At 35.6% G+C, this 27,977-nt stretch overlaps 1 protein-coding gene across 2 annotated transcripts; it reads right to left on the bottom strand.

The window, feature by feature from the left end:
• Positions 1-472: 472 nt before the first annotated feature.
• On the bottom strand, positions 473-27,045 carry LOC117323674 (spermatogenesis-defective protein 39 homolog). 2 transcript variants are annotated; one of them, XM_033879034.1, is made up of 19 exons: positions 27,016-27,045; positions 21,798-21,869; positions 21,384-21,507; positions 19,623-19,763; positions 14,709-14,813; positions 11,592-11,680; positions 11,160-11,228; positions 10,843-10,935; positions 10,267-10,403; positions 9,424-9,451; positions 9,236-9,309; positions 8,904-8,994; positions 8,437-8,571; positions 8,146-8,187; positions 7,604-7,693; positions 6,978-7,064; positions 6,498-6,587; positions 4,954-5,058; positions 473-4,163 (listed from the first exon to the last, which is right to left on the bottom strand). In XM_033879034.1, exons 1-19 carry the CDS (start codon positions 27,031-27,033, stop codon positions 4,143-4,145), a joined length of 1,611 nt encoding a protein of 536 aa, XP_033734925.1. In that variant the 5' UTR covers positions 27,034-27,045; the 3' UTR covers positions 473-4,142. The 2 variants fall into 2 exon arrangements, with proteins under 2 accessions (XP_033734925.1, XP_033734926.1); XM_033879035.1 differs by lacking the exon at positions 19,623-19,763.
• Between the last annotated feature and the right edge of the window lie 932 nt (positions 27,046-27,977).

Below are 27,977 nucleotides of genomic sequence, written 5' to 3'. Positions count from 1 at the left end.
GTTCGACATTGATTATTGACCTTAGTATATATTTTTGAGAACTGAATATCTTGACTTCATTTCTTGTAAATGGGTCAATAATGATCAACTTATGAACTTGGAACTAAATATGAACAGGGAGACAGACAGATGGACAACTAGACAGAATGAGTATTTCAGGGCACCCATATCTCCAATTCAGGCCCCTTAAACGGTTGTGATCCTGACATAAAACAGTTGTGATTTGGACTGTATAACTACAATTTTTTACTTGTTTTTTTTGGCATGCTAAAATCAATACAATCCAGCTTTCAAATTAACCCTAGATTTATATAATGTCTATTTTCATTTACCCACTGTATTTGCGATTAATAGCAGAATTTTACTGCAAAATAGATATGACCAAACCTTGTAAGCAATTGAAACATACTTGTGATGATTTTGTCCACATAACTTCAGAATTCTGCTAATGCAAAAACAACTAATTCAATAATCTTTTTGGCCATTTTAACATTTTATTTCATGTGGCTTAAAGTATAATAATCTTAGATAAATGACTGGATATAAATACATATTCTTGTTGTTTTTAAAAACAAATGCAAAAGTTATTTTTTCACATTTACACAGTGTTTGTGAGCTATTCAATAAATACAACTTGAAATGATGGCTCTATGGAAAACTCATTTCTCCGTCATGTATAGATAACAGTTGAAAATTTTCAGATATATTTTTCAAGATAAAACCATTGTCACAATGGGTATATCCATTTATTAATGGCTTTTGTTTTATTGTCTTGGTGAACTGATAAGAACAAACAGAAAGTAGCTAATAAGTAGCTATTGTAGAAAAGTAAATAGGCCGGGTAGAAGCTGTAGCATGTCAACATCAATACTTTAAAGTTATATCTTTTATTGTATTATCATTCTGTTTCAAAAACCCTCTTAATATATTCCAATGAAAGGTTTCAGTATCCCAAGCCAACCACACACAAAAAAAAATGTGCAACAAAAGTTAACCTATCACATTGGATGTCACACTCTATCATCCCTTAATATTTACTCTCAGACACAAACCCATATACAACCCAGAATTCTGCAACTCGTCATACAATGTAGTTCAGTATGTAGTTACCTAACATTGAGGTCACAACCTCAAACTACAAAAAAATATTTGTATTGACATATAAATATTTAATGCCCTGATAAACGACACAATTGTAAAGAAACATGTACATCAACATAATGACAAGCAGCCTTTTACAGCGACCATCAGTAGGTATATGTATCACATCAAAGTCAACCCGCTTAACATAAACGACATGTTTATTGTCAAATTAAATTCAAAATTTTATTGAATTGAATGATCTCTTTCTTATATATTTAAAAGTACAATTTATCTATACGGTAAGGGATGAAAGGAAATTTACATATAATTTCAGTGAAAATAAATTATCAAAAATCTGCAATTTATTTTCGTTAGTTTGGTAATTAGATAGCCGTCATATTAGAAAAAAAATAAATAAAAAATAAACAGCATTAATATACGTACGAGTATAGATTCTCATTACAAATAAAAAGGCATAATACAAAAATCATAAACACACTTCAATTCATCAACATGAACATCAATTATATTCAACATCCATTAAATTCATTGGGACACTTTGAATCCACTATGACTCAATCTCCAAACAAGAGTCACAATGGACCTGTATAGCTCACCTGGCATTAATCCGATAAGTGGGTTTAAGGTAAAGCATCTTTTTAAATATATTTGACTTTAATGAAATAAAAATATATTAAGGTCATTCATTTGAATATCAATGCCCCAGGTTGGCAGCCATTCATCCCCAACATATCACTGGCTCCTCTGATCTTGAATGCAGGTCAAGGTCATTCCTTTCACTAAACTATGTAGACCTTCATCCAAACATGCTACAAGTCCAATATCAGGTCTCTGGGGCTCTTGGTTCTGAGAAGTCATTTAAACATTTCAGTCTATTTGACCCCTGTGGCCTTGAATGCAGGTCAAGTTCAAACATTTGAACAAACTTGGTAGCTTTCACTCCAGCATGCTACATGTACAGGCCCAATGATAGATGAAGAATGGACCACAGATGGCAGGCGAAGGACGCTGTAACACAGCACAAGCTCACTTGGTGAGCTACAAAAATGTAATGATGAATTATCATTATAATAATCATTAATTATCTGTATGAAAAAATGCTTATTCCTAGGACTTCACTGATAATCTCACTGCCCATGATGGAACAGTAATTATGCTAGCTCTTCTGTAGAAATTGCACACACCATACAATGGAAACCACCAAAAAAATGTTATTTATACCATGATCAAAGACAAAACTCAAAAAAAATTATGCAAACAATACATTTATGTCAAAATGTAATCCTCCAATATTGGAAAAGGTCTCCATATACCTGTCAAAGGGGCAAAACTAGAAATGGACATCTAAGTTTGGAAAGCTTTCACAAACCCAATATTTTTGGCCATGTTTACTTACTAAATTGAATCATTTTGCTGCTTAAACATCTTAATACATCACCGTGTATTTGTAATCAACTCTTTCTTAATGATAAAACACACTGTTTCATTGTCCACTTTCAGTCCAAAATTTTGTACTTGGGACAGTCAATTTTATCAAAGCAAAATGGAGCCTCCAGGCAAACACTGGACACTTGACAGGTAAATCTAGATAATGATGACCAAAGAGGAAGTTCCTAAGTTTAACTGTGTATCAACCAGAAGAACAATTCCCCTTGTTGTATAAAAAAAGTCAGGATAGTAAACCTTCCCTCTGTTGTAGTCAGTACAAGGATAAACTAGGATGCACTGTATATAAGAATCTTACCTTCTACTAAAATATATCTCTGTGTAACAAAACAATTGCCACAAACTTACTTAATTGCATAAACAAACACCATGGGTGTAAAAATACATAAACAAATGAATCAATAAGTAAAAAAGTATAAAGAAATTAACAATAGCATATTAATAGTATAAAACGAGTATTTCAAATATGATGCACTTTTTTGCCAAAACCCACCAATGTATATGGCACACAGCTATAAAAATCGACTTCACAGGAAGCTGGATTTGTATGTGAATGGAATGATTTGAGCAGCAAAAATAACTGTTATCAAATTCTAATCTATGTCCCACAAAACAGGAACTTTGCCCTTTTTCGTTTTTAAAGAGAAAGTTGAATTTGTCAAGTTAAACAGTAACGGTAGTTGTGAATAGGTACTATAAAGTAAAATAGAGATTGAATTCAACCAGCTCCACAGGCTGGAAATCATTAGCTGTACTAAGTACTGTGTAAATGTACATCACCAACACTTCCTGTTTATTGTTCTTTGTAACAATAGGATTATGATTTCAGTTGATACTGGGAAATGTATAGAGGATCTTCAATGAGTTTTCACTTCCTATGAGATCTTACAATATGAAAAGCTCACAAAAAAATCTAAAGCTTGTTTTACTAAATCTCATATGAAATGAACTTTTTTATCACATAACTCAGAAAAATTACATTTTGACAGGTTTTAAAGTCAAAATGTGGAGGGCAAAAACAAACAGAGGCAGCCATTTTGTTGCATCATGTTCAATATTCATGACTTAACCTCAATGTTCATATTATGATGTCACAATCATTACATGGCGATTTCACTGCTTAACAGGCCGATAACATGATAAACGGTTATATGCAATTTACTAATCACTTTCAATAATTTCATGAGATACAATCTTGCACTTGTTGTCAAAATACACATTGTATAATGTAAATACCTATTGTTTAATTTATCATGTGAAGCTGGTCCACAGAAATTAATCGGCTTTAGTGCTACAGGCATTATGATATGACCATTGTGAACATACAGATCCAATTTTAAACTTGGAATTAAAAATCATTATTAAAGCAATAAACATGTAACAGTGCTGACCAAGAACAGAAACAAGACATTTATTTGGCCAATCAGAGGAAATATTGCAAATCAAATCATCCAATTACACATATTAACAGAAGAAATGTATGGGTATCAGGAATGTGTCCTCGTGAATCACAGTAGAAATAGTGTCCTAAACAGAGGTTTTCATATCACAGTCTGCTTTTCACTGCACAACACTGTCGTGCAGCCAGGATCTTAGTTCTTCCACTTGACGGTCTGAAACACATGCCAAGTCATACTACAGTCACACAAAAACTGATGGTCAACATTCCAACTATTCCAGTAACATATATACCCCTGGTACCCAGAAATAAAGAAATTCTATATGTAATTTAAACTTTTTTTAAATTTTAAAATAATTGCGAAACAAGTTATATAAACTTAAAATAATCACGCTTGTTGGCCCGGATAGAAGCGTGGGAGGAAACCAGAGTACCCGGGGAAAACCGATGTGGTTGGGCAGGTGACCCCCATACTTTTTCACGTATGATCGGAGAATCGAACCCCGGCTGCCTAAGTAAGTAGTAAGTGTTTTAACACTGTGCCACCCGACCACCCAAGAAATTCTATACATGGTGGGTGAGAGATTGTGGCTTATATCATACAGTTTGAATTAAATCTTTTGTTTGATTGTATTACTACCATTGGGTAGATATTTTACTGGAATAGTCTTCTCATAGGGAAAATTAGTTGCATACTCAAATACATCTCATGAATACTTACACTGCAATAATTATACATATAAAAAAGTTGGGGTTTTTTTATGATATTTTTTAACCTTTTATTAACCTATTCCTGGTCTGAAATTAACCAAAGCTGACGTATACAACTTAATTTAGCAGGCAAACATCATGAAGTGTTCTAGTGAAAAATGATTTGTTTACCTGCAAAATTGTATCAAGATTTATTTTTCAAAGCCAATTAAAGTCAATTAATCAGTATATTCTGGGTTAAAGATCCAAAATGACAACATTTTTTAAAGTTTAAAAATGACATAACAACTTACAGAGCTCTTCAATGCATCTTGTGCATAGTATGCCTCTCTGGAATGGGGAGTCAACTTCTTCGCATAATCAGTCAGCTCCGCTCTATCTTTCATAGCAACATATGTCTGGATTGGGGAAAATGATAGAAAAACATTTACTCTATTCATTTTTTTCATATGATACATTTCCTAAAGAAACATCAAAATACTGAAATATTTCAGACATTTATTACTACTATCTCAAAAAATAAAGGCCAATGTTTTGTAGATGCTGTATGGTACAACCAGGTAATTTTTTTAATCAAATAGAATTAGTTCAGTGGGAAAATTCAAAATATTTATTTGGCATTTTTACTGTATTCAAGATGAAAGTTTTGTTATGCCTAGCAAATTGTCAAGCTGATTAGGCTTTAGATTTACTGAACAGCAAATATTACAAGGTCTCATTTTAATGAGGCAGACTACTGACAACTAGGCTCCAACACCGAATACAAGCTTAACAAGACTGAGTACAAGTTTTACAAATTTCCACTTTACAAGGTTCCACTTTCAGAAACTGACTCCTGACATTGGGGCTTGGTGAGTATAAACTTTACAAGGTTTGACTCTACAGAACCTTACTCCTGACATTGGTGCTCACTGAGTATAAACTTTACAAGGTTCCATGGTACAGAACCTAACTCTTGACATTGGTGCTCTCTTAGCCTTATAGTATTAACTAAACAAAAGTTCCACTGATTGGATAGAAATTGATTGATGGAGCTTGTTGAGTATAAGCTTTATAAAGTTTCACTCTGAAGTGACTGACTTCTGACAATATGGCTTGTTAAATATAAGGTTTCACAACCACTAACAGCTGTGATATGAGCTATACTTACTCACAATCACTAACAGCTGTGATATGAGCCATACTTACTCACAAACACTAACAGCTGTGATATGAGCTATACTTACTCACAACCACTAACAGCTGTGATATGAGCTATACTTACTCACAAACACTAACAGCTGTGATATGAGCCATACTTACTCACAACCACTAACAGCTGTGATATGAGCCATACTTACTCACAAACACTAACAGCTGTGATATGAGCCATACTTACTCACAACCACTAACAGCTGTGATATGAGCCATACTTACTCACAAACACTAACAGCTGTGATATGAGCTATACTTACTCACAACCACTAACAGCTGTGATATGAGCTATACTTACTCACAATCACTAACAGCTGTGATATGAGCCATACTTACTCACAACCACTAACAGCTGTGATATGAACCATACTTACTCACAAACACTAACAGCTGTGATATGAGCCATACTTACTCACAACCACTAACAGCTGTGATATGAGCCATACTTACTCACAAACACTAACAGCTGTGATATGAACCATACTTACTCACAAACACTAACAGCTGTGATATGAGCCATACTTACTCACAACCACTAACAGCTGTGATATGAGCTATACTTACTCACAACCACTAACAGCTGTGATATTAGCTTTACTTATATACTCACAGTTAATAACAGTTGTGATTTAACTATACTTACATCAACTACTATATCATGGCACTTAAACTTTTTGGCAAGAGTGATTCTTTTATCTGTATTATCCACCATCCTGAGGTATTTTGAAAGTATCTGTAGAGAAAAACAAGTAGATTGGATATTATCAACAACTAAATTTCTTTGGCTGGTCAACATCTATCACATGTAATGATTTTATTATTACAATATCTAAACATCACTTAAAACCAATAAACAAGATATGCTTGTAAGTCCAACAACTGCACAGAATTTGATTTTTTGGTTAAATTAAATTTTCAAATTTGGGCAATTTACATTTATTTCAAAAGTATATATCAGGGCATTATCAGCCCAAGAGATATCTGTAACATACCTTAAACACTACTGTACCAGTAGAAAATGTTTATCTTTGCATTTGACCAGAATATACATTTTGATATCATTCAAGAAGTCATTAGAGGTGATATTGTACCCATAAAGGCTCATTTAGTAAAGGACACTTACATCTAACGGAGCGCTGGTCTTATATAACACTTCACATACTCGGTCAAATCCTATAGCTGCTTTTGCCTTTGTCCCTCCAAACCAACCCTGTTCAATAAGAAATCCATTAAAACAGGGTCATACAATGGTATAGTATCACATGCATAATTTTTTTGTCATTTACATTGAAACTTTTAATGGAGGGGGACCACGATAGCTCAGTCAGTTAGAGCTCTGGCCACGAAATCTCAGGTGAAGATTTGTGGTGCTAGGTTCGACACTCCCTACCAATGTTGGTTTGTGTTTCTAGGGAAGCTGAGAAACAGACCAGTCTGTGAAGTCGTGGTTGTGTCCTCGGGCAAGACTTTTTACCCTAATTGCTCTGGATGGAATGCGATGGGCCTCCCGTATGTTATTCAGTGAAGTTGTCACTAACTACTACAAGGAGACCCCACCTCAAAATGACCCTGGCTGTTCAAGGGTGATAAATTCAGCAAACAAACAAGCAAACATCAATGGAGTGTTATGATGTGAACTGTAACTCCAAAACAAAAGTGATGTAATCTTTAGCTGTATGAGTATATACACACTCCTCTATTGAATTACCTTTGAATATTCATTCACACCCTCACTGCAAGTCATATTACCTTTGTCATAAACAACTCTTCGATACCAGTCCACTGTTTTAGTCTAGATCTGGCACTCAGGGCAATCCACATGAACTGCTTGTCTGTCAGCTGTCCAAAATAATATTCATCTACAGTAGTAAACAATATTTAACATATTTTGGTGATAGAATTGAGACAGAAAAAAAATGATTTTTTAAAAAACATCAATTACAAATTAAAAGACAAACTTTTTGACTTAACAGAGAGATATACCTAACTTTATGTATCATAACTACGAAGTATCTACATGCAGGTTGATAGATTTCATATAAACATTAAAAATAATTGATTTCCAGACCTAAGTTCAGTACCGTAGTTAAATGTTTTGTATCTTTTGCAATAAATAAGGCATCACAAACCATCCGGATCTCATCACGTGCCAACACAAGTATTCTCATACTTCACAAATCACACAAACAAAGAATGCTGTAACCCTTCCTCAACTTTGTCACATGAGGATAATAGCTGAGGGTCTATAAATACCTGAAGTGTAAATACTTTAATATTGTTGATTTTTATACCTTGTAGTCTCTTTTTATAGCAGCTGGGCTGGCTAAGGAATTCTGTAACATACAAACACACCTTTAAAAATTCCTCATTACAGTAATACTTTCTTGTTAACTAATCCTGGGTTAAAAGATAATTTTATTGACTTCCCAAATGAAATGTCTGAAACAGATTTGACTGTAATTGTACTTTATTCAGAAAATGATCAAAGCATCTGAGGTAAATGGTAAACTTTTTATCATAAATACAGAATAAATTGTGAAAATATTCTTCAGTTAAAGTGATTATATTTAGTTATAACACACCTCTGAGAGTCCCGCGTGATAGAAACAGCAATAGTAGAGTGTTGTTATCACAGACATGTTGATAATGGAAGACTTCCGAGGATAGGTCTTAAATATCATCACCTTCCCCTCCTGTTCATCTCTGGCATCAGCATCCTGTGCAACAAGGGGAGATAACTTGAAGAATCATGAATGTAACACCAACAAGTCTTACAGCAACACATACAAGATCAAAATGACCAACCTTTGGTCTGATGTCCATTAAGATAGCTGTTGTCAGCTTGTTTTGAATTACCTCATCTATACCAAAGACTTTTTTCGATTGGTAAGGCTAGTTTGTCCAGATGTCTGTTGTCAGCTTGTTCTGAAATACCTCAACTATACCAAAAACTGCTTCCAATGGTAAGACTAGTTTTTATGAAATAATACACATAATTGATTTGATCTAAAGCTTACTTAAATCAGTATCAGACTGTCATAGGGCCTACCTCAATGGGTCGTTGTCGTTCCAGTAAGGAGATGTGTTCCTCCAGCATGGTAGTGTTGTGGGACATTCCCTGCTCAGACAGAAAGTGAGCTCTGCAAGACAACAATGAAAAGAATACAATCAAAGATACATCACAATGTGCACTTCAATTAAATCAGGATTGAATACAATGTCTAACCAAAGAAATGGAGCTAAACACACAAGTATACAGGGATCAATGAAGTGGAAAAAATGGTCACAGTGACCTACCTTTGACAATTTATTGATCACTTTACAAGATTTAAAATAACACATTTATAAAAGCAAAGACAATCCCTAACATCAGACTCTCACCTGTGACAGGTTTTTAGATTCCTGATCTTAACACCAGGATCACTTGTGTTAATAGCTTGTTTGTATTTGAACATCTGAAAGAGAAAAATGATCATTCATCATTAGCAAAAATACTGATATCTATTTTTTCTCTTCAAATTTCGAACAATTTTCAAACAAAAAGATTACTTTCATTTTTAAAAACTTACTGCAGCTTCTTCACTTCTCCCCAGAAATCTGTAAAACATAAACATTTTCTTAATTCACAAATATAACTTAACATATTTTCATGATTGGGAGTAAAAGAAAACATATCCAGATTTCTGATTTGATCATTTATATTGATAGTTCCCAAATATTTATCGGATTATCCATGTCAGAAATGAATGAGAGACATGAAACTGCCATGTTTTCTGTAATGTCTGTAATGTGTAGAGAACCATATTGTCTACTATATCAACACCTGTCCAGTTTTGTTACTTAGTAGCTCATAAAGGTGAAGTATGTAGAGTTTGTGGTCCTTTCTATAGGGTTAAGAAATGATGCATGGTGGTAAATAATTAACATGCCATAATATAAGTAGGGATTGTATCTACAGAGATATCCAGAAAAGTAAGGAGGCTATAACAACTAATCCAGAATTATCTGTGTGGGAGGGGTGGGTAGCACTTGAATTGAAAAAACTGGGGGTATAGCCTCATTTTTCTAGTTTTCCTGATACTAAACATGTTTCAATATTTGATGGGTGGCAGGGTCTCTGAAAAAATGCTTCTCATCCCTCCCACATTAGAAAAATTTGGAACAGCTTGAAGTTAATAGCTTATTAATTCCCAATATGTTGGAAATTAGCATTACTGTATCATTTACCATAATCATTTACAGTAGGTCTGAGGGTGTAAGAATATTAGTGAGTTGGCCTACCATATTACTGCTATGGAGATTTGTAAGTAATTTGACTTTCCAGATTGATCAAAGGAAGTCTTGAAATAATTAAATTCTACCAGTAAATATATCATTACATAATTGAGCTTATATGTTACAGTTTTACTTACCCCAGTAAATCTACAAGGGCCTCAAAATCATAATGATACTTGAGATAGTTAATGTAATGATTCACTGCCACAGGCCTCTTCTGTAGCTCGAGGTTAAATATAGAAGGTTTTATGGTTCTCTGCAGGAAAAGGACGATCTTGGAAAGATAGAAATAAAATGTCTGAACACATATTTTATTTCATCAATTATGACTTCAATTATAGTATCAGCATTGTCATTTTTATCAAACATTTTAAACGTAATATTCACAGAGAAATATTTTTCATTAAAAGTGTTTTGTTAACCTAGTACAAATGAGTTTTAGCATTGTCATACATTATGTATTTTGAATTTTTTTTTTAAACCCAGTACAGAATTGATACACATGCTTCATTCTAATCAACCAAATAAAAGAAGTGACAGCAACCTCATTTACTAAAATTATAGTTGATATGCATTACTCATGGTCCATGACAGCTCTGTTCAATTTCAAATAATATATATATACATGTATACCATATGTACCATGATAATCCTAAAGCAATGTTACCCAATTAAACATTTTCTGACATTTGATGTCCATTAGCAATACTTACAGTGATGATGGCATTTCCATCATGTGTTTTAATTGCTCTATCCAACAGCTCTAACTTTTCCTCTCTTGATCGGTATGCTTCCAAATTGAATGGCTACAACAACACATAAGATTTCAATATGTATCAAGGTTCCAATAAGTTGAAGTAGTCCTTCTCTATCAGAAATGAAAAGGTATGGGGTCACCTGTCGGACACCGTGGAATTTCTATAGGAATTACGGTTTCTTCCCTTACTAACACTAAGTGTGCTCTTACTATTATTCTTACAATTATTATGGTAACTAATTTTTAATTAAGAGTCCAGAAAAACTGAGTTACCTCCCCTGTTATAATACATCTGACAGTGTCGTTCACAGAGAGCTTAGTGGTACCAGACTCCTTGGCTCTCTGTAACACAAAATGAACAAATTAAAGCATTACAATGTTAGTTAATATAAACATTTCAAATACGCCCATTAATATGGATACATAACTCTAGGAAGTTGTGAACTATCTAGTATTTGTTCTAACATCAGGAATGTACTTACATACCAGGTAATACATTGTATACACATGTGTAGACAACTTTAAAATTATTTTTAAAGAACAGCATTTATCAATTAGTTATGAATCTCTATTTATCAAAGGATGCCAAACTTAAAGAGAAGATAAAGCAAGAAAAATTCAACTTTATTATTTTTTTTCCATGATGATAATATCTTTAACATGATACTAAATGTGCAACTATGTGTCATAGAAAATACAGATTACCTCCAGTGATCGCTGCAGGAAACGAATCTCCTCGGCCATCTTTGCTCTATCATTGGAAGACTGGGCTTTAGGTGCACTGTTGGACACCACTGTAAAACAGATGACTTCAATGAGGGCATTCTCATGTAACATGTCTTCATTTACATTTATATTAACAGATAGATAATGGAAATACAAATTCTGCTGTAACAATGAGACTAAGCCTACACAAATGAAACGGAACATACACATAATGTATAAAGGCTACCTTTTAAAATATAGTTGCAACAATTGTCATTAATTATTTTGCAAAGATATTGATTCATATCAATTTCTTCACTTTTAAATAATTGTAATAACAGCAGGATTTTGCATCAGTTTGCACCTTCTTACTTAACAAGGGCCCAATGGGCCCAAATCGCTCACCTGCAATGCAGTGATCTTTTCATATATGGATCCTGCAGTTATTTGAAAGCATGCTACAGGACCAATATAATGTCTCTCTGCACTTTGGCTTTTCACTAAAAGTCATTTAAAGATTTAAGCATACTTGATCGACGTGACCTTGAATGAAGGTCAAGGTCATTCATTTGAACAAACTTGGTAGCCCTTCACCCCAGCATGCTACAGACCCAATATCAACTCCCTGGGACTCTTGGTTATTGAGAAGAAGTTGTTTAAAGATTTTAGCCTTTTTGACCCCTGTGACCTTGAATGAAGGTCAAGGTCATTCATTTGAACAAACTTGGTAGCCCTTTACCCCAGCATGCTACAGACCCAATATCAACTCTCTGGGACTCTTGGTAATTGAGAAGAAGTCGTTTAAAGATTTTAGCCTTTTTGACTCCTGTGACCTTGGATGAAAGTCAAGGTCATTCATTTGAACAAACTTGGTAGCCCTTTACCCCAGCATGCTACAGGCCAAATATTAGGTCTCTGGGACTCTTGGTTATTGAGAAGAAGTCGTTTAAAGATTTTAGCCTTTTTGACTCCTGTGACCTTGAATGAAAGTCAAGGTCATTCATTTGAACAAACTTGGTAGCTCTTTACCCCAGCATGCTACAGGCCAAATATTAGGTCTCTGGGACTGTTGGTTATCGAGAAGAAGTCGTTTAAAGATTTTAGCCTTTTTGGCCCCTGTGACCTTGAATGAAGGTCAAGGCCATTCATTTGAACAAACTAGGTAGCCCTTCATCCCAGCATGCTACAGACCCAATATCAACTCCCTGGGACTGTTGGTTATTGAGAAGAAGTCGTTTGAAGATTTTAGCCTTTTTGACTCCTGTGACCTTGAATGAAGGTCAAGGTCATTCATTTGAACAAACTTGGTAGCCCTTCACCCCAGCATGCTACAGGCCAAATATTAGGTCTCTGGGACTCTTGGTTATTGAGAAGAAGTCGTTTAAAGATTTTAGCCTTTTTGACTCCTGTGACCTTGAATGAAAGTCAAGGTCATTCATTTGAACAAAATTGGTAGCCCTTCACCCCAGCATGCTACAGACCCAATATCAACTCCCTGGGACTCTTGGTTATTGAGAAGAAGTTGTTTAAAGATTTTAGCCTTTTTGACCCCTGTGACCTTGAATGAAGGTCAAGGTCATTCATTTGAACAAACTTGGTAGCCCTTTACCCCAGCATGTTACAGACCCAATATCAACTCTCTGGGACTCTTGGTTATTGAGAAGAAGTCGTTTAAAGATTTTAGCCTTTTTGACTCCTGTGACCTTGAATGAAAGTCAAGGTCATTCATTTGAACAAACTTGGTAGCCCTTCACCCCAGCATGCTACAGGCCAAATATTAGGTCTCTGGGACTCTTGGTTATTGAGAAGAAGTCGTTTAAAGATTTTAGCCTTTTTGACTCCTGTGACCTTGAATGAAAGTCAAGGTCATTCATTTGAACAAACTTGGTAGCCCTTCACCCCAGCATGCTACAGGCCAAATATTAGGCCTCTGGGACTCTTGGTTATTGAGAAGAAGTCGTTTAAAGATTTTAGCCTTTTTGACTCCTGTGACCTTGAATGACGGTCAAGGTCATTCATTTGAACAAACTTGGTAGCCCTTCACCCCAGCATGCTACAGACCCAATATCAACTCCCTGGGTCTTTTGGCTATTTAGAAGAAGTCGTCTAATTTTTTTTTAGCCTTTTTGACTCCTGTGACCTTGAATGAAAGTCAAGGTCATTCATTTGAACAAACTTGGTAGCCCTTTACCCCAGCATGCTACAGACCCAATATCAACTCCCTGGGACTGTTGGTTGTTGAGAAGAAGTCGTTTGAAGATTTTAGCCTTTTTGACTCCTGTGACCTTGAATGAAGGTCAAGGTCATTCATTTGAACAAACTTGGTAGCCCTTCACCCCAGCATGCTACAGGCCCAATATTAGGTCTCTAGGCCTTTTGGTTATTGAGAAGAAGTTGCTTGAATGGAAAGTTGACGCCGGACGGACGGCCGGACGGCCGGACGGACGACGGACGGACGACGGACGCCGCGCCACGGCATAAGCTCACTTGCCCTTCGGGCAGGTGAGCTAAAAACAAAATCAGAGTACCTCAAGGCAGAACAATATACACCCGTCGAATGCCAAATAGTGTTATACACATATATTGTCTTGCATTGAAATAAAGATTTGCATAGATCACCTTATAAGTGGTTAGATTGCATGCTATATCCCTCACATTTCAGTACATATTCAATATCAATATTTATTTTTACTGACTATTTGAGGAATACAAGTGATAAGGAGATAAGGTCTCCAACTCATTGAACACAACTTGATATCATGATTATAAAGCCACATAGTTTCAAAGAAATTAACACAACTGATATCATGATCTAGTTTCAAAGAAATTAACACAACTGATATCATGATTATAAAGCCATCTAGTTTCAAAGAAATTATTAGAAAAATACCATGATTATAAATCCTACCAAGTTTCAAAGAAATCAGTCGAAAAATGTAGGAGATCTATGGAACAAACAAAAGGCAGACAGACGACACCATACTTTAATATTCCTGTCAAATTTGAAGGGCACATAAAATTCCAAAAAGTTATTTTATGTGTAAGTCATCAATACATCCAACTGTATGAACAGCTATTTCTAATTCAACTATGTCTGTGAGAACATCCAGGACCTACCATCCTGTAGACTGAGGTTGGAGGAGGAGTTAGGGAGACGCTCTGTTGACCTGCTGTATGTACTGGATACTGAGGCTGGCTGTACAGACACAGTCGGGTTGATACCTTCACACAAGTAGAGAAGTTTATTATTAATATCCAACATCTTTACAATAATATGGCCATATATGTATTTTATTCCAGATCAACTCTTTACCAGAATTAACACAGAAATAATTGGTCCATTATCTGGTGGATTTGCCAGTGTAATATTTTTGCATGCCACTGTAATATACTATGGAGTGTTTTTCATTCCCTGTGAAAGTGCTAAGTCACAAACTGATTGTGACATCATGATATGGAAAATGATGTGATATGAATTGTGAATGGTACAACAAAATGGCCGTCTCTGTCTGATCAAATCCTCTGCATTTAAACTTAAACTTTAAAACCTGTCAAAATATAAGCTTTCTCAGTCATGCCATAAACAGTATCTGATTTGTTTTTATTTTGTATGACCTTTTATGACAATAGTATTGAAGTTTTATTTTTTTGCTCCCAAAGTCTTACAAAGCTAAAATCTTCTTATTAAGACTTGTTTCATAAAAACTCGTATGAAATGAAACTCACTATATCCTATGTATACATGTACTGAGTGCAATGTATAACATATTCATAAAAGCTGAAATGAAAGTTATGGAAAAGTTAACTTTTAGTTTTCATGCAACTGCATTGAAATTAAATTATTTTCATGATGCAAGCTTTTATACAACATTGACAGATAATGTTATAAACAATGTTAATGTTCCTACACATATATTTACTGAAGTATTATCTTAAGCCAAAAAAAAAGTAAAATACAATTACCAAGCTTCTGATATATAGATATAAAATTGACTTGTACTACAACGTTGAGGGATTTTTGTCAAAGTACATAGTCTAATTATAGTTGTTTATAAACAATATGTGTTCCTGCACTGTTTTCTCCATTTGTGTAGATTTTTAAGGTACATTTTATCAAAATCAACTTAAATTCTATTTCTTAATGTGTAGAAAAAATGTTTGCTATCATGAAAGAAGTTTTAACAAGTGTTTTTCTTTCAAAAACAAGAATTTCCTAGATTCATTATAACAAGAGGCCCAATGGGCCTGTATCGCTCACCTGGCTCTACAGCAACTTTGAAGTTGATTGAGGTCATTTCTACAGATACTATGCTGATTATCATAGTAAGCTAGGTTTATTCATATTAATAAATTTTCTAGTCCTTCATTTCAGCATTTTATTGGCCTAATATCTGGTCTAGGAGGCTCTTGGCTATCGCAAAATTATTGTTTACAGATTTAAGCCGATTTCACCCCTGTGACCTTAAATGTAGGTCAAGGGTCATTAATTTGAACAAACTTGGTAGCCCTTCACCCAAGCATGCTACAGACCCAATACCAAGTCCCTGGGCCTCTTGGTTATTGAGAAGAAGTTGTTTGAAGAATATAGCCCATTTGACCCATGTGACCTTGAATGAAGGTCAAGGTCATTTATTTGAACAAACTTGGTAGCCCTTCACCCAAGCATGCTACAGACCCAATACCAAGTCCCTGGGCCTCTTGGTTATTGAGAAGAAGTTGTTTGAAGAATATAGCCCATTTGACCCATGTGACCTTGAATGAAGGTCTAGGTCATTTATTTGAACAAACTTTGTAGCCCTTCATCCTAGCCTGCTACAGGCCCAATATCAAGTCCCTGGGCCTCTTGGTTATTGAGAAGAAGTTGTTTGAAGAATATAGCCCATTTGACCCATGTGACCTTGAATGAAGGTCTAGGTCATTTATTTGAACAAACTTTGTAGCCCTTCATCCTAGCCTGCTACAGGCCCAATATCAAGTCCCTTGGCCTCTTGGTTATTGAGAAGAAGTTGTTTGAAGAGTATAGCCTATTTGACCAATGTGACCTTGAATGAAGGTCAACGTCATTTATTTGAACAAACTTTGTAGCCCTTTACCCTAGCATGCTACAGGCCCAATATCAAGTCCCTTGGCCTCTTGGTTATTGAGAAGAAGTTGTTTGAAGAATATAGCCTATTTGACCCATTCGACCTTGAATGAAGGTCAAGGTCATTTATTTGAACAAACTTTGTAGCCCTTCATCCTAGCATGCTACAGGCCCAATATCAAGTCCCTTGGCCTCTTGGTTATTGAGAAGAAGTTGTTTGAAGAGTATAGCCTATTTGACCAATGTGACCTTGAATGAAGGTCAAGGTCATTTATTTGAACAAACTTTGTAGCCCTTCACCCAAGCATGCTACAGGTCCAATATCATTTCCCTGGGCCTCTTGGTTATTGAGAAGAAGACATTTGAAGATTATAGCCTATTTGACCAATGTGACCTTGAATGAAGGTCAACGTCATTTATTTGAACAAACTTTGTAGCCCTTTACCCTAGCATGCTACAGGCCCAATATCAAGTCCCTTGGCCTCTTGGTTATTGAGAAGAAGTTGTTTGAAGAGTATAGCCTATTTGACCCATTCGACCTTGAATGAAGGTCAAGGTCATTTATTTGAACAAACTTTGTTGCCCTTCACCCCAGCATGCTACAGGCCCAATATCAAGTCCCTGGGTCTCTTGGTTATTGAGAAGAAGTCGTTTGAAGATTATAGCCTATTTGACCCATGTGACCTTGAATGAAGGTCAAGGTCATTTATTTGAACAAACTTTGTAGCCCTTCACCCAAGCATGCTACAGGTCCAATATCAAGTCCCTGGGTCTCTTGGTTATTGAGAAGAAGTCGTTTGAAGATTATAGCCTATTTGACCCATATGACCTTGAATGAATGTCAAGGTCATTTATTTGAACAAACTTGGTAGTCCTTCACCCCAGCAAGCTACAGGCTCAATATCAAGTCCCTTGGCCTCTTGGTTATTGAGAAGAAGTTGTTTGAAGATTATAGCCTATTTGACCCATGTGACCTTGAATGAAGGTCACAGTCATTTATTTTAACAAACTTAGTAGCCCTTCATCCCAGCATGCTACAGCCCCAATATCAAGTCCCTGGGCCTCTTGGTTATTTAGAAGAAGTCGTTTGAAGATTATAGCCTATTTGACCCATGTGACCTTGAATGAAGGTCAACGTCATTTATTTGAAAAAACATGGTAGCCCTTCATCACAGCATGCTACAGGCCCAATATCAAGTCCCTGGGCCTCTTGGTTATTGAGAAGAAGTCGTTTGAAGATTATAGCCTATTTCACCCATGTGACCTTGAATGAAGGTCAACGTCATTTATTTGAACAAACTTGGTAGCCCTTCATCCCAGCATGCTACAGGCCCAATATCAAGTCCCTGGGCCTCTTGGTTATTGAGAAGAAGTCGTTTGAAGATTATAGCCTATTTGACCCATGTGACCTTGAATGAAGGTCAAGGTCAATTGTTTGAACAAACTTGGAAGCCCTTCACCCCAGTATGCTACAGGCCCAATATGAAGTTCCTGGGCCTCTTGATTATTGAGAAGAAGTTGTTTAAATGAAAAAGTTGACGCCGGACGGCCGGACGGACGGACGGACGGACGGACGGACGACGGACGCCGCACCATGGCATAAGCTCACTTGCCCTTCGGGCAGGTGAGCTAATAACCAAGTAACGTTTACTCATTTCATGAAAACCATATACAAAGTGTACATGCAGGCCGGCTCACTGAAAGCCAGTACTTAAATATGCAATCATGCTACATCCCATCAGCCATGACAGATACTTCTGGATACAAATACATGAATGCATGCACTACATAATATTATATACATGTACTGACAAAAGTTTTATACTGATTTTCAGACAGACTTTGTTATTCCCAGACAAATTTTATTTAAAGACATATCTTCAATTTTTTAAGCCATTTCTTTTTAAAACTGACAATAATTATAATCTAGGTTTATTTTCTTAACATCCTCTTAACAGCCAGGGTCATTTAAGAACATGCCAGGTTTTGGAGGTGGAGGAAAGCAAGGGTATCCAAAGAAAAAACACCGGCCTATGGTCAGTACCAGGCAAATGCCCATCTTGGGTGTATAATCTAGGATCATCAATAAAGGCATTCAAGGCTAAAACAAATGATTCTCTTTACTTTGGATTAAAACATTTTGAAAATAAAATGAGAAATCTGACTGAGAAATCACTTGGTTATACCCATAGTATTTAGTGTTGTTAGTCTGTCATTATGCAGTTTTGCCAGAAACAATGCTCAAGTTAGTATAATTGTATATACAAAACATGTAGTGGTTTTCTTTTCTTTTTTAAGTTCAATAATTGTGTTACCTTCACCTGCAGTGAGTGCATGGATTAATGAAGGCTCTGTAATGGGACACAGCATTACGATATCAGCCTCAATACGATTGTCAAGAATGTTCAAATTATCCTAATGCTTAATGACCGCAGACTAGCTAGCAAGGCGCCAACCCAACATACAAACAGCTTCATATATATCATATTTAAAACTTAAGCTGGAAAATATAAACCTGTCTCAAATCCTATATTGATAAAACAGTATTAAACATAATCTCATAAACGTAAAATCACATCAAATCTTTATTTGATAAACTATTTTTATTTTAAGTGTCTTGTATCATAAACTTAAGCTGAATCAGCTCTCTGGTTTTCCCAATAGGTATTTTGTTCACTCTAGATTTAATTTTCAGAATCATTATTGTTCACTCGAGATTTTAACTTTCATAATTATTAGTATCTACTTATGTATACCCCTTGACCTTCATATCATGAAATGTGTTCAACCTCCACATTCACTATAGGTAACTAGAGGCAATCATTGGTATTTTGTCATACTTTCTATCACAATTGGCCATGGTACACTTACAAACAAAAGATTGTTACTTTTTCGACTTTACAAATAACCATTGATGAACAATGATCTTGTTTTTGTTTACAACTTACCATAAGTAACACTTCGTGACCTTGAATGGGTCGGAGTCCGCAGTTTGGACATATTGGGAGACTGTGGAGGAACTAGCTGGGTAGCATGGGAACTCTTTTTTGTGGAGGTAATATCTGGTGCTTGATTTGTTGGGCTTTGTTCTTTGAAGGCAATTGAAGGCAAAGGAAGGTCAAAGGTCACAATCAACATGCGTACATCAACATTCTATTTATTACAACATGAAAATCTCAAAACAAACGTTACACCAATGTGAAAACAAATTTTGCTTATCTAGCATTTCTACAATCATTTACAATATAAAATAACATATGACTATGTATATCTATCTGATATGTACATGCTTTAAAACTATTATATCAAATTGTGGTTTCTTAATAAGTTATGACATACATGTATATATGTATGATATTAAAAAAGATATCTAGCATACAAGTAGAAATAAGCCATGGATGGATGCAGCAAGCAAGAGTTGTATATATCAGACAACCATTGCCTTCAACAATACTGCAATGTACTACTGCTAAAAATGGAGACACATCACCAAAATATCTCCAAATATCTATTAGGAGTAATAGATTAGAGAATATTACAATTTTACATACGAAATTGTAGGAATACATTTTGCACTATGGTTTTTATTGGCAATCATTGTAATAATATTGATTTTAAAAGTGAAAATTTGAAGTAGGGGATGTGTATCCAATATACTATATAAAGCAAGTCTGAATTATTCTGACTGTCCATCCACTTTGATATACTGCTCGGGGAGATGGATAATTTGAATAATTCAGACTACCAAAATAGACCAGTCATGTATAGGAGCAGTTGCCTGATATCGATGTATGTGCAGAGTTTGGATGTGTAGGAAAATGGATACAACTTTTAATAGTGAACAATTATACGTAGCTGTTCATAAAGTGATTAAACATAAATGGGGATCAATCATAATAACAGTGCGTGCACAGATATATACAATATACATAGGTATGAAATATCACATGAAATATATGTTCCTAAAATCTAGTTACATTTTCTTTGAATTAAATTTGTAAAGACAAATCAATTTATCTCACAAAACAAGGTTAATGAATTGCTGAAATTTAATAAAACAAAATCTGGTTTCAGTTTAAGAATTCAACAATTTCAGTGTCACTTGTATGTATGGGTATTGAAAATCTATTCCCTCTCTGTTGCTCTCTTCTCCCTCATATGTAACACTTATACATCACGCCGAGCAATCGGAACACCTCGGATGTCATTGTGTGACAACACATGTACATCCAAGGAGTTCCGAGGGCACGCCGAGGTAGTGACTAATAATCTACCCATTTCCTTCTTTACGGAAATAAATAAATCTGGATTATTATTGTTATCTACATTTGTGTATATAAATTTAAATATAGATCTATATTATTAATTTTATATAAAAAAAAAAATGAAAATATCCATAATACGATGAGAAAGAATGTATGAATGACGAGCGAAATATTGGGGGGAAAAAATCATGAGAAAAAAATGAAAATATGATGATTGTAAGGAAAAAGAATTGTACAGTATATAGATGACAAGTGAAAGATTGAAAAAACAAAGTAGAAAAATATGAATGAATGAGTGAAAGCCCTCCTGCGAGAGGACACCTATTGTATTGTATATATTATGTGTAATATATATACATTGTATATGAATAAAATGTGTTTTTATCCAAAAAAAAAAAAAAAAAAACACTTATAAATAGTGTTACACACTATAAAGTATCATACTTGTTGTGCTTGTTACTGCTGTGTTAGAACCATCCCAATTGATGGTATCCGTTTCCTCATCAAAGTCATTTGCTTTCAACAAAACTTTGGTCTTGGCCATTTGATCAGCTTGTTCCACACTGACCTTAAAAAGTATCATAAAAATACGGATGAAATATATATATTAAATAACATGTGTAAGTAATCTAAGTCTGGCATTTTTTTTTTTTTTTTTTTTTATACTTCCTCTCTCTCTTTGATTTAATCACATAATCTCAACAGACAAATTATATTTCAAAAGAGTAAGTGTATGAGTGCAGGAAAATAATTCATAAAACAGAATATTGCTTCATTATGATTTGGAGAGTGGGTTTTGCTAACCTGTTATCCACATACACAATATCAATAATTCAATTACTCAATTAATATAATTACATCATCAGAAAAAATGTTGATTTTCTTCCTGCTCTTCCCTGACCAATAATCATCTTCATCATCATGCGAGTCCTTATGTAAGAAAAAAATATACATTTATTATAAATCATTCAAAATTACAAATGTATATATGTCAACTGAAACATCTACATGCATGTAATGTGTTATATATTAAGCAGGGATATTCCTACAATTTTTCAACTGGGTCCAGGGTCAAATATATTGCATTTGGAATTTCTATGTGACAAAATGTGAAAAATAGTGATTTTTTTTTTTAAATAGACCTGCTTTATAGCAAAATTAATTGTCAAAGGCCATATAAGGTAGACCTTGACCTATGTAGTTTGCTGATAGTACATTTCTCTTACAGTATATATATATAGTAAGGTTCTTTTTTACAAGACCAATAGCTAGCTACAATGTACATGAGTGTACATAAATGCATGTGATATTCACGCTTGCTAGTAGTATTATTATATCAAATGAATAAGTGATTATCCATAAAAAGATGTGATATTTAATTACAACAGATCAGCGTGTAATGGTTCTTTTTTGTAACTTTCACTTTATAGAGATTATCTGGAATCTTGTTGGCAATGATGCATTATAATTTGGTACACTCATATTATTATCACTCACACAGACATGTATATGCAATGTTTTATTTTTAACTATAGAGCTGAAAAAACAAATGCATTTTCATATTTCCTGAAAATTTCAGTGCTGTTAGAGAAAAAATGGTAGACAAATACAAACTAATTGGACATTATATGTATTTTGAATACAATTTTAAACTACACTATGCCCTCTACCTGAGTACCAGTGTTTGAACACAGATCTAGTAGTGCTCAAGTGGGACAGGTCAGGGGTTTTACATTTTCTAATTTTCTGCTTCTTATAATTATCTTCACTAGTATCATTTTTTATTAAAGATAATCCTTTGTTGACAATGTTAAACATTCTCACAGTGTTACTGGTGTCCTGAAATGTACATATTAAGCTTTAGATAAAAGGAATGTTTGGATTACAATAACTTTCACTTCTAGCACTCGACAGAAAAAAAATCTTCTTGTCCTTACACTTGTGTATATGTAAATCACAACAAATCATCAGAGTGAAGAATTTAGTAAAGGACCTTTCCATCAATTATCATTAATTACAATGGGACAAACTATGGTATTGTACTTACGAATCACTTCACAATGATCCATTCTGTGTTTTTCTTTTTTGTATTTATCATGATTATAGAGCCTAAGTTATAGAACATCTTTTTAATGGTAAGAAGATTAAAATGTTATACCTCATAGATCTTTTATATTCAGGTTATAATGATCTTAAAACCGCCTTTTTTTCTCTTTGAAGCTGATATAGAATCTACATGTACCTGTATACCTGGTAAAACAAGGGCCCAATGGGCCCAAATCGCTCACCTGCAATGCAGTGATCTTTTCATATATGGATCCTGCAGTTATTTGAAAGCATGCTACAGGACCAATATAATGTCTCTCTGCACTTTGGCTTTTCACTAAAAGTCATTTAAAGATTTAAGCATACTTGATCAACGTGACCTTGAATGAAGGTCAAGGTCATTCATTTGAACAAACTTGGTAGCCCTTCACCCCAGCATGCTACAGACCCAATATCAACTCCCTGGGACTCTTGGTTATTGAGAAGAAGTTGTTTAAAGATTTTAGCCTTTTTGACCCCTGTGACCTTGAATGAAGGTCAAGGTCATTCATTTGAACAAACTTGGTAGCCCTTTACCCCAGCATGCTACAGACCCAATATCAACTCCCTGGGACTCTTGGTTATTGAGAAGAAGTCGTTTAAAGATTTTAGCCTTTTTGACCCCTGTGACCTTGAATGAAGGTCAAGGTCATTCATTTGAACAAACTTGGTAGCCCTTCACCCCAGCATGTTACAGGCCAAATATTAGGTCTCTGGGACTCTTGGTTATTGAGAAGAAGTCGTTTAAAGATTTTAGCCTTTTTGACTCCTGTGACCTTGAATGAAAGTCAAGGTCATTCATTTGAACAAACTTGGTAGCCCTTCACCCCAGCATGCTACAGACCCAATATCAACTCCCTGGGACTCTTGGTTATTGAGAAGAAGTTGTTTAAAGATTTTAGCCTTTTTGACCCCTGTGACCTTGAATGAAGGTCAAGGTCATTCATTTGAACAAAATTGGTAGCCCTTTACCGCAGCATGCTACAGACCCAATATCAACTCCCTGAGACTCTTGGTTATTGAGAAGAAGTCGTTTAAAAGATTTTAGCCTTTTTGACTCCTGTGACCTTGAATGAAAGTCAAGGTCATTCATTTGAACAAACTTGGGAGCCCTTCACCCCAGCATGCTACAGACCCAATATCAACTCCCTGGGACTCTTGGTTATTGAGAAGAAGTCGTTTAAAGATTTTAGCCTTTTTGACCCCTGTGACCTTGAATAAAAGTCAAGGTCATTCATTTGAACAAACTTGGTAGCCCTTCACCCGAGCATGCTACAGACCCAATATCAACTCCCTGGGACTCTTGGTTATTGAGAAGAAGTCGTTTAAAGATTTTAGCCTTTTTGAATCCTGTGACCTTGAATGAAAGTCAAGGGCATTCATTTGAACAAACTTGGTAGCCCTTCACCCCAGCATGCTACAGACCCAATATCAACTCCCTGGGACTCTTGGTTATTGAGAAGAAGTCGTTTAAAGATTTTAGCCTTTTTGACTCCTGTGACCTTGAATGAAAGTCAAGGTCATTCATTTGAACAAACTTGGGAGCCCTTCACCCCAGCATGCTACAGGCCAAATATTAGGCCTCTGGGACTCTTGGTTATTGAGAAGAAGTCGTTTAAAGATTTTAGCCTTTTTGACTCCTGTGACCTTGAATGAAAGTCAAGGTCATTCATTTGAACAAACTTGGAAGCCCTTCACCCCAGCATGCTACAGGCCAAATATTAGGCCTCTGGGACTCTTGGTTATTGAGAAGAAGTCGTTTAAAGATTTTAGCCTTTTTGACTCCTGTGACCTTGAATGAAGGTCAAGGTCATTCATTTGAACAAACTTGGTAGCCCTTCACCCCAGCATGCTACAGACCCAATATCAACTCCATGGGACTCTTGGTTATTGAGAAGAAGTCGTTTAAAGATTTTAGCCTTTTTGACCCCTGTGACCTTGAATGAAAGTCAAGGTCATTCATTTGAACAAACTTGGTAGCCCTTCACCCCAGCATACTACAGGCCAAATATTAGGCCTCTGGGACTCTTGGTTATTGAGAAGAAGTCGTTTAAAGATTTTAGCCTTTTTGACTCCTGTGACCTTGAATGAAAGTCAAGGTCATTCATTTGAACAAACTTGGGAGCCCTTCACCCCAGCATGCTACAGGCCAAATGTTAGGCCTCTGGGACTCTTGGTTATTGAGAAGAAGTCGTTTAAACATTTTAGCCTTTATGACTCCTGTGACCTTGAATGACGGTCAAGGTCATTCATTTGAACAAACTTGGTAGCCCTTCACCCCAGCATGCTACAGACCCAATATCAACTCCCTGGGACTCTTGGTTATTGAGAAGAAGTCGTTTAAAGATTTTAGCCTTTTTGACCCCTGTGACCTTGAATGAAAGTCAAGGTCATTCATTTGAACAAACTTGGTAGCCCTTCACCCGAGCATGCTACAGACCCAATATCAACTCCCTGGGACTGTTGGTTATTGAGAAGAAGTCGTTTGAAGATTTTAGCCTTTTTGACTCCTGTGACCTTGAATGAAGGTCAAGGTCATTCATTTGAACAAACTTGGTAGCCCTTCACCCCAGCATGCTACAGACCCAATATCAAGTCCCTGGGACTCTTGGTTATTGAGAAGAAGTCGTTTAAAGATTTTAGCCTTTTTGACTCCTGTGACCTTGAATGAAAGTCAAGGTCATTCATTTGAACAAACTTGGGAGCCCTTCACCCCAGCATGCTACAGACCCAATATCAAGTCCCTGGGTCTTTTGGCTATTTAGAAGAAGTCGTCTAATTTTTTTTTAGCCTTTTTGACTCCTGTGACCTTGAATGAAAGTCAAGGTCATTCATTTGAACAAACTTGGTAGCCCTTTACCCCAGCATGCTACAGACCCAATATCAACTCCCTGGGACTGTTGGTTGTTGAGAAGAAGTCGTTTGAAGATTTTAGCCTTTTTGACTCCTGTGACCTTGAATGAAGGTCAAGGTCATTCATTTGAACAAACTTGGTAGCCCTTCACCCCAGCATGCTACAGGCCCAATATTAGGTCTCTAGGCCTTTTGGTTATTGAGAAGAAGTTGCTTGAATGGAAAGTTGACGCCGGACGGACGGCCGGACGGCCGGACGGACGGACGACGGACGCCGCGCCACGGCATAAGCTCACTTGCCCTTCGGGCAGGTGAGCTAATAACTGTGAAAGCGCACACAAACCTTCTTCATTTTTGTGAATGGAACCAACCGATAGCTACACACCACACAATGGAAAGAGCTATGGTGTGTTAGTCATTTTAGATTTGAAACAACAGGTCTGTTAGTTTGTATTGTATGTTTATAGCCATACCTTAAGCTTCTTCTCACTGTGCAAAAGCTGTGAAGTCAAATATGGATGTAATCTAGGTTAACTTAACTCATAATATCACGGAACTTAAAACTTAAAAGAATGATGTGTTCCCTTTTATTCAATTAAAACTTGGTGAAAAAAATAAGCAATACTGAATAAGTAACTAATAATAAACAGTCATAAGTGTGTACTTTTGAATGATTCGACATGTACATTGACAGCTAGGCCTTTTTTCTGGGGTGTGCCATAGGCCCTACTGAGTCTGATAAACCAATACCAGAAAACATAGATCGTTCACAAACACAAGTAACCTGGATATAAACATTGCTTGGATATGAATGTGAGTGCCCGGTACCAGCCTGGTCTAGCATGAATATTGGTGGATATCTAACACTAATCATGAGTTAACATCAGCTGAACATATAGATCTAGACTAGTACTAGTATTGGTTATTATTTTTTTTCACGTTTACAACACTCAGTTGGTCAAATCAAAATTAATATTACGATAGTTGGTATTTAGTCTATGTACATACATTTCTATGTCGGTTGTTCCCCACCTAATCAGCCTATATGCTACTAACTGAGTGCATGCAATGTTCCCATAAACTATAAATAGATAAATAAGTATGTACATTGCAAAATTGTCTGCATCAGTTTACTTACCTTCCTGAAAGCTGCCATCTTGAAAATCAAACAAGGGGAAGCTACTCGTACAACACCACAGTGAATAATGATAAAAAGCGCAACCGCGCACTAGTGTCATTTCGGTTACTTTGTAAAGTGATCGTCATCACTAAGTAAATCCATATTATTCACCACAACATTTTGTCGCAATAGTGGAATGCAGGTGGGTATTGTATCAAGAAATGGTCTATCATACTTCGACGACAACTTTGGATAAAAACTAAATATAATAGCATGAGCTGCAAAAACTAACATGTATTCCTGCGAGTGACAAACCGTAACGGTTATTTCACATTGTTGATTTGTCTGTAACCAATGACCGAATCACGAACTTGGCGGATTGGTCTATAACCAGTTAGTTTGATGGATTTGTCTATAACCAATGAGTCATGTTGGTGGATTTATCTCTCAGGACCTTATGGTCAAGAATATGATGTTGCTAATAAAAAATTTAAGTTATAGATGAGTAAATTATTGTATTACAATCGCATGCTTAATTTGTAATAAAAAAAAATATCGTTCCTTGACCCAGAGACATATATTATATGTCTCTCCTTGACCTTATAAATTAAAAAATATCGTTCCTTGGCCTTATATAATTTATAAGGCCAAGGAACGATATTTTTTACAAATTAAGCATTCGATTGTAATACAATAATTAACTCGTCTATAATGTAATATTTTTATTAAAAACATCATATTCATGTCCACAAGTACCTGTGATTTATCACGTTGACGGATTCGTCTGTGACTAATGAGCCACGCCTGATCAAATTGTCTAACCACTGATCGAGTCAGGTGGATGGATTTGTCTATAACCAATGAACAAAGGGTCGCACTGATTAATTTGTCAAACAATAATCGAGTCAGATTGATGGATTTGCCAATAACCAATTAGTCACGCTGATAGAATTCTTTATAATCATGAGTCATGCTGATGA

This window comes from Pecten maximus, chromosome 3 (assembly GCF_902652985.1).
Source record: "Pecten maximus chromosome 3, xPecMax1.1, whole genome shotgun sequence".
In the NCBI taxonomy this organism is placed as follows: Eukaryota; Metazoa; Mollusca; class Bivalvia; order Pectinida; family Pectinidae; genus Pecten; species Pecten maximus.
This window is presented reverse-complemented; position numbering and strand designations above follow the sequence as displayed.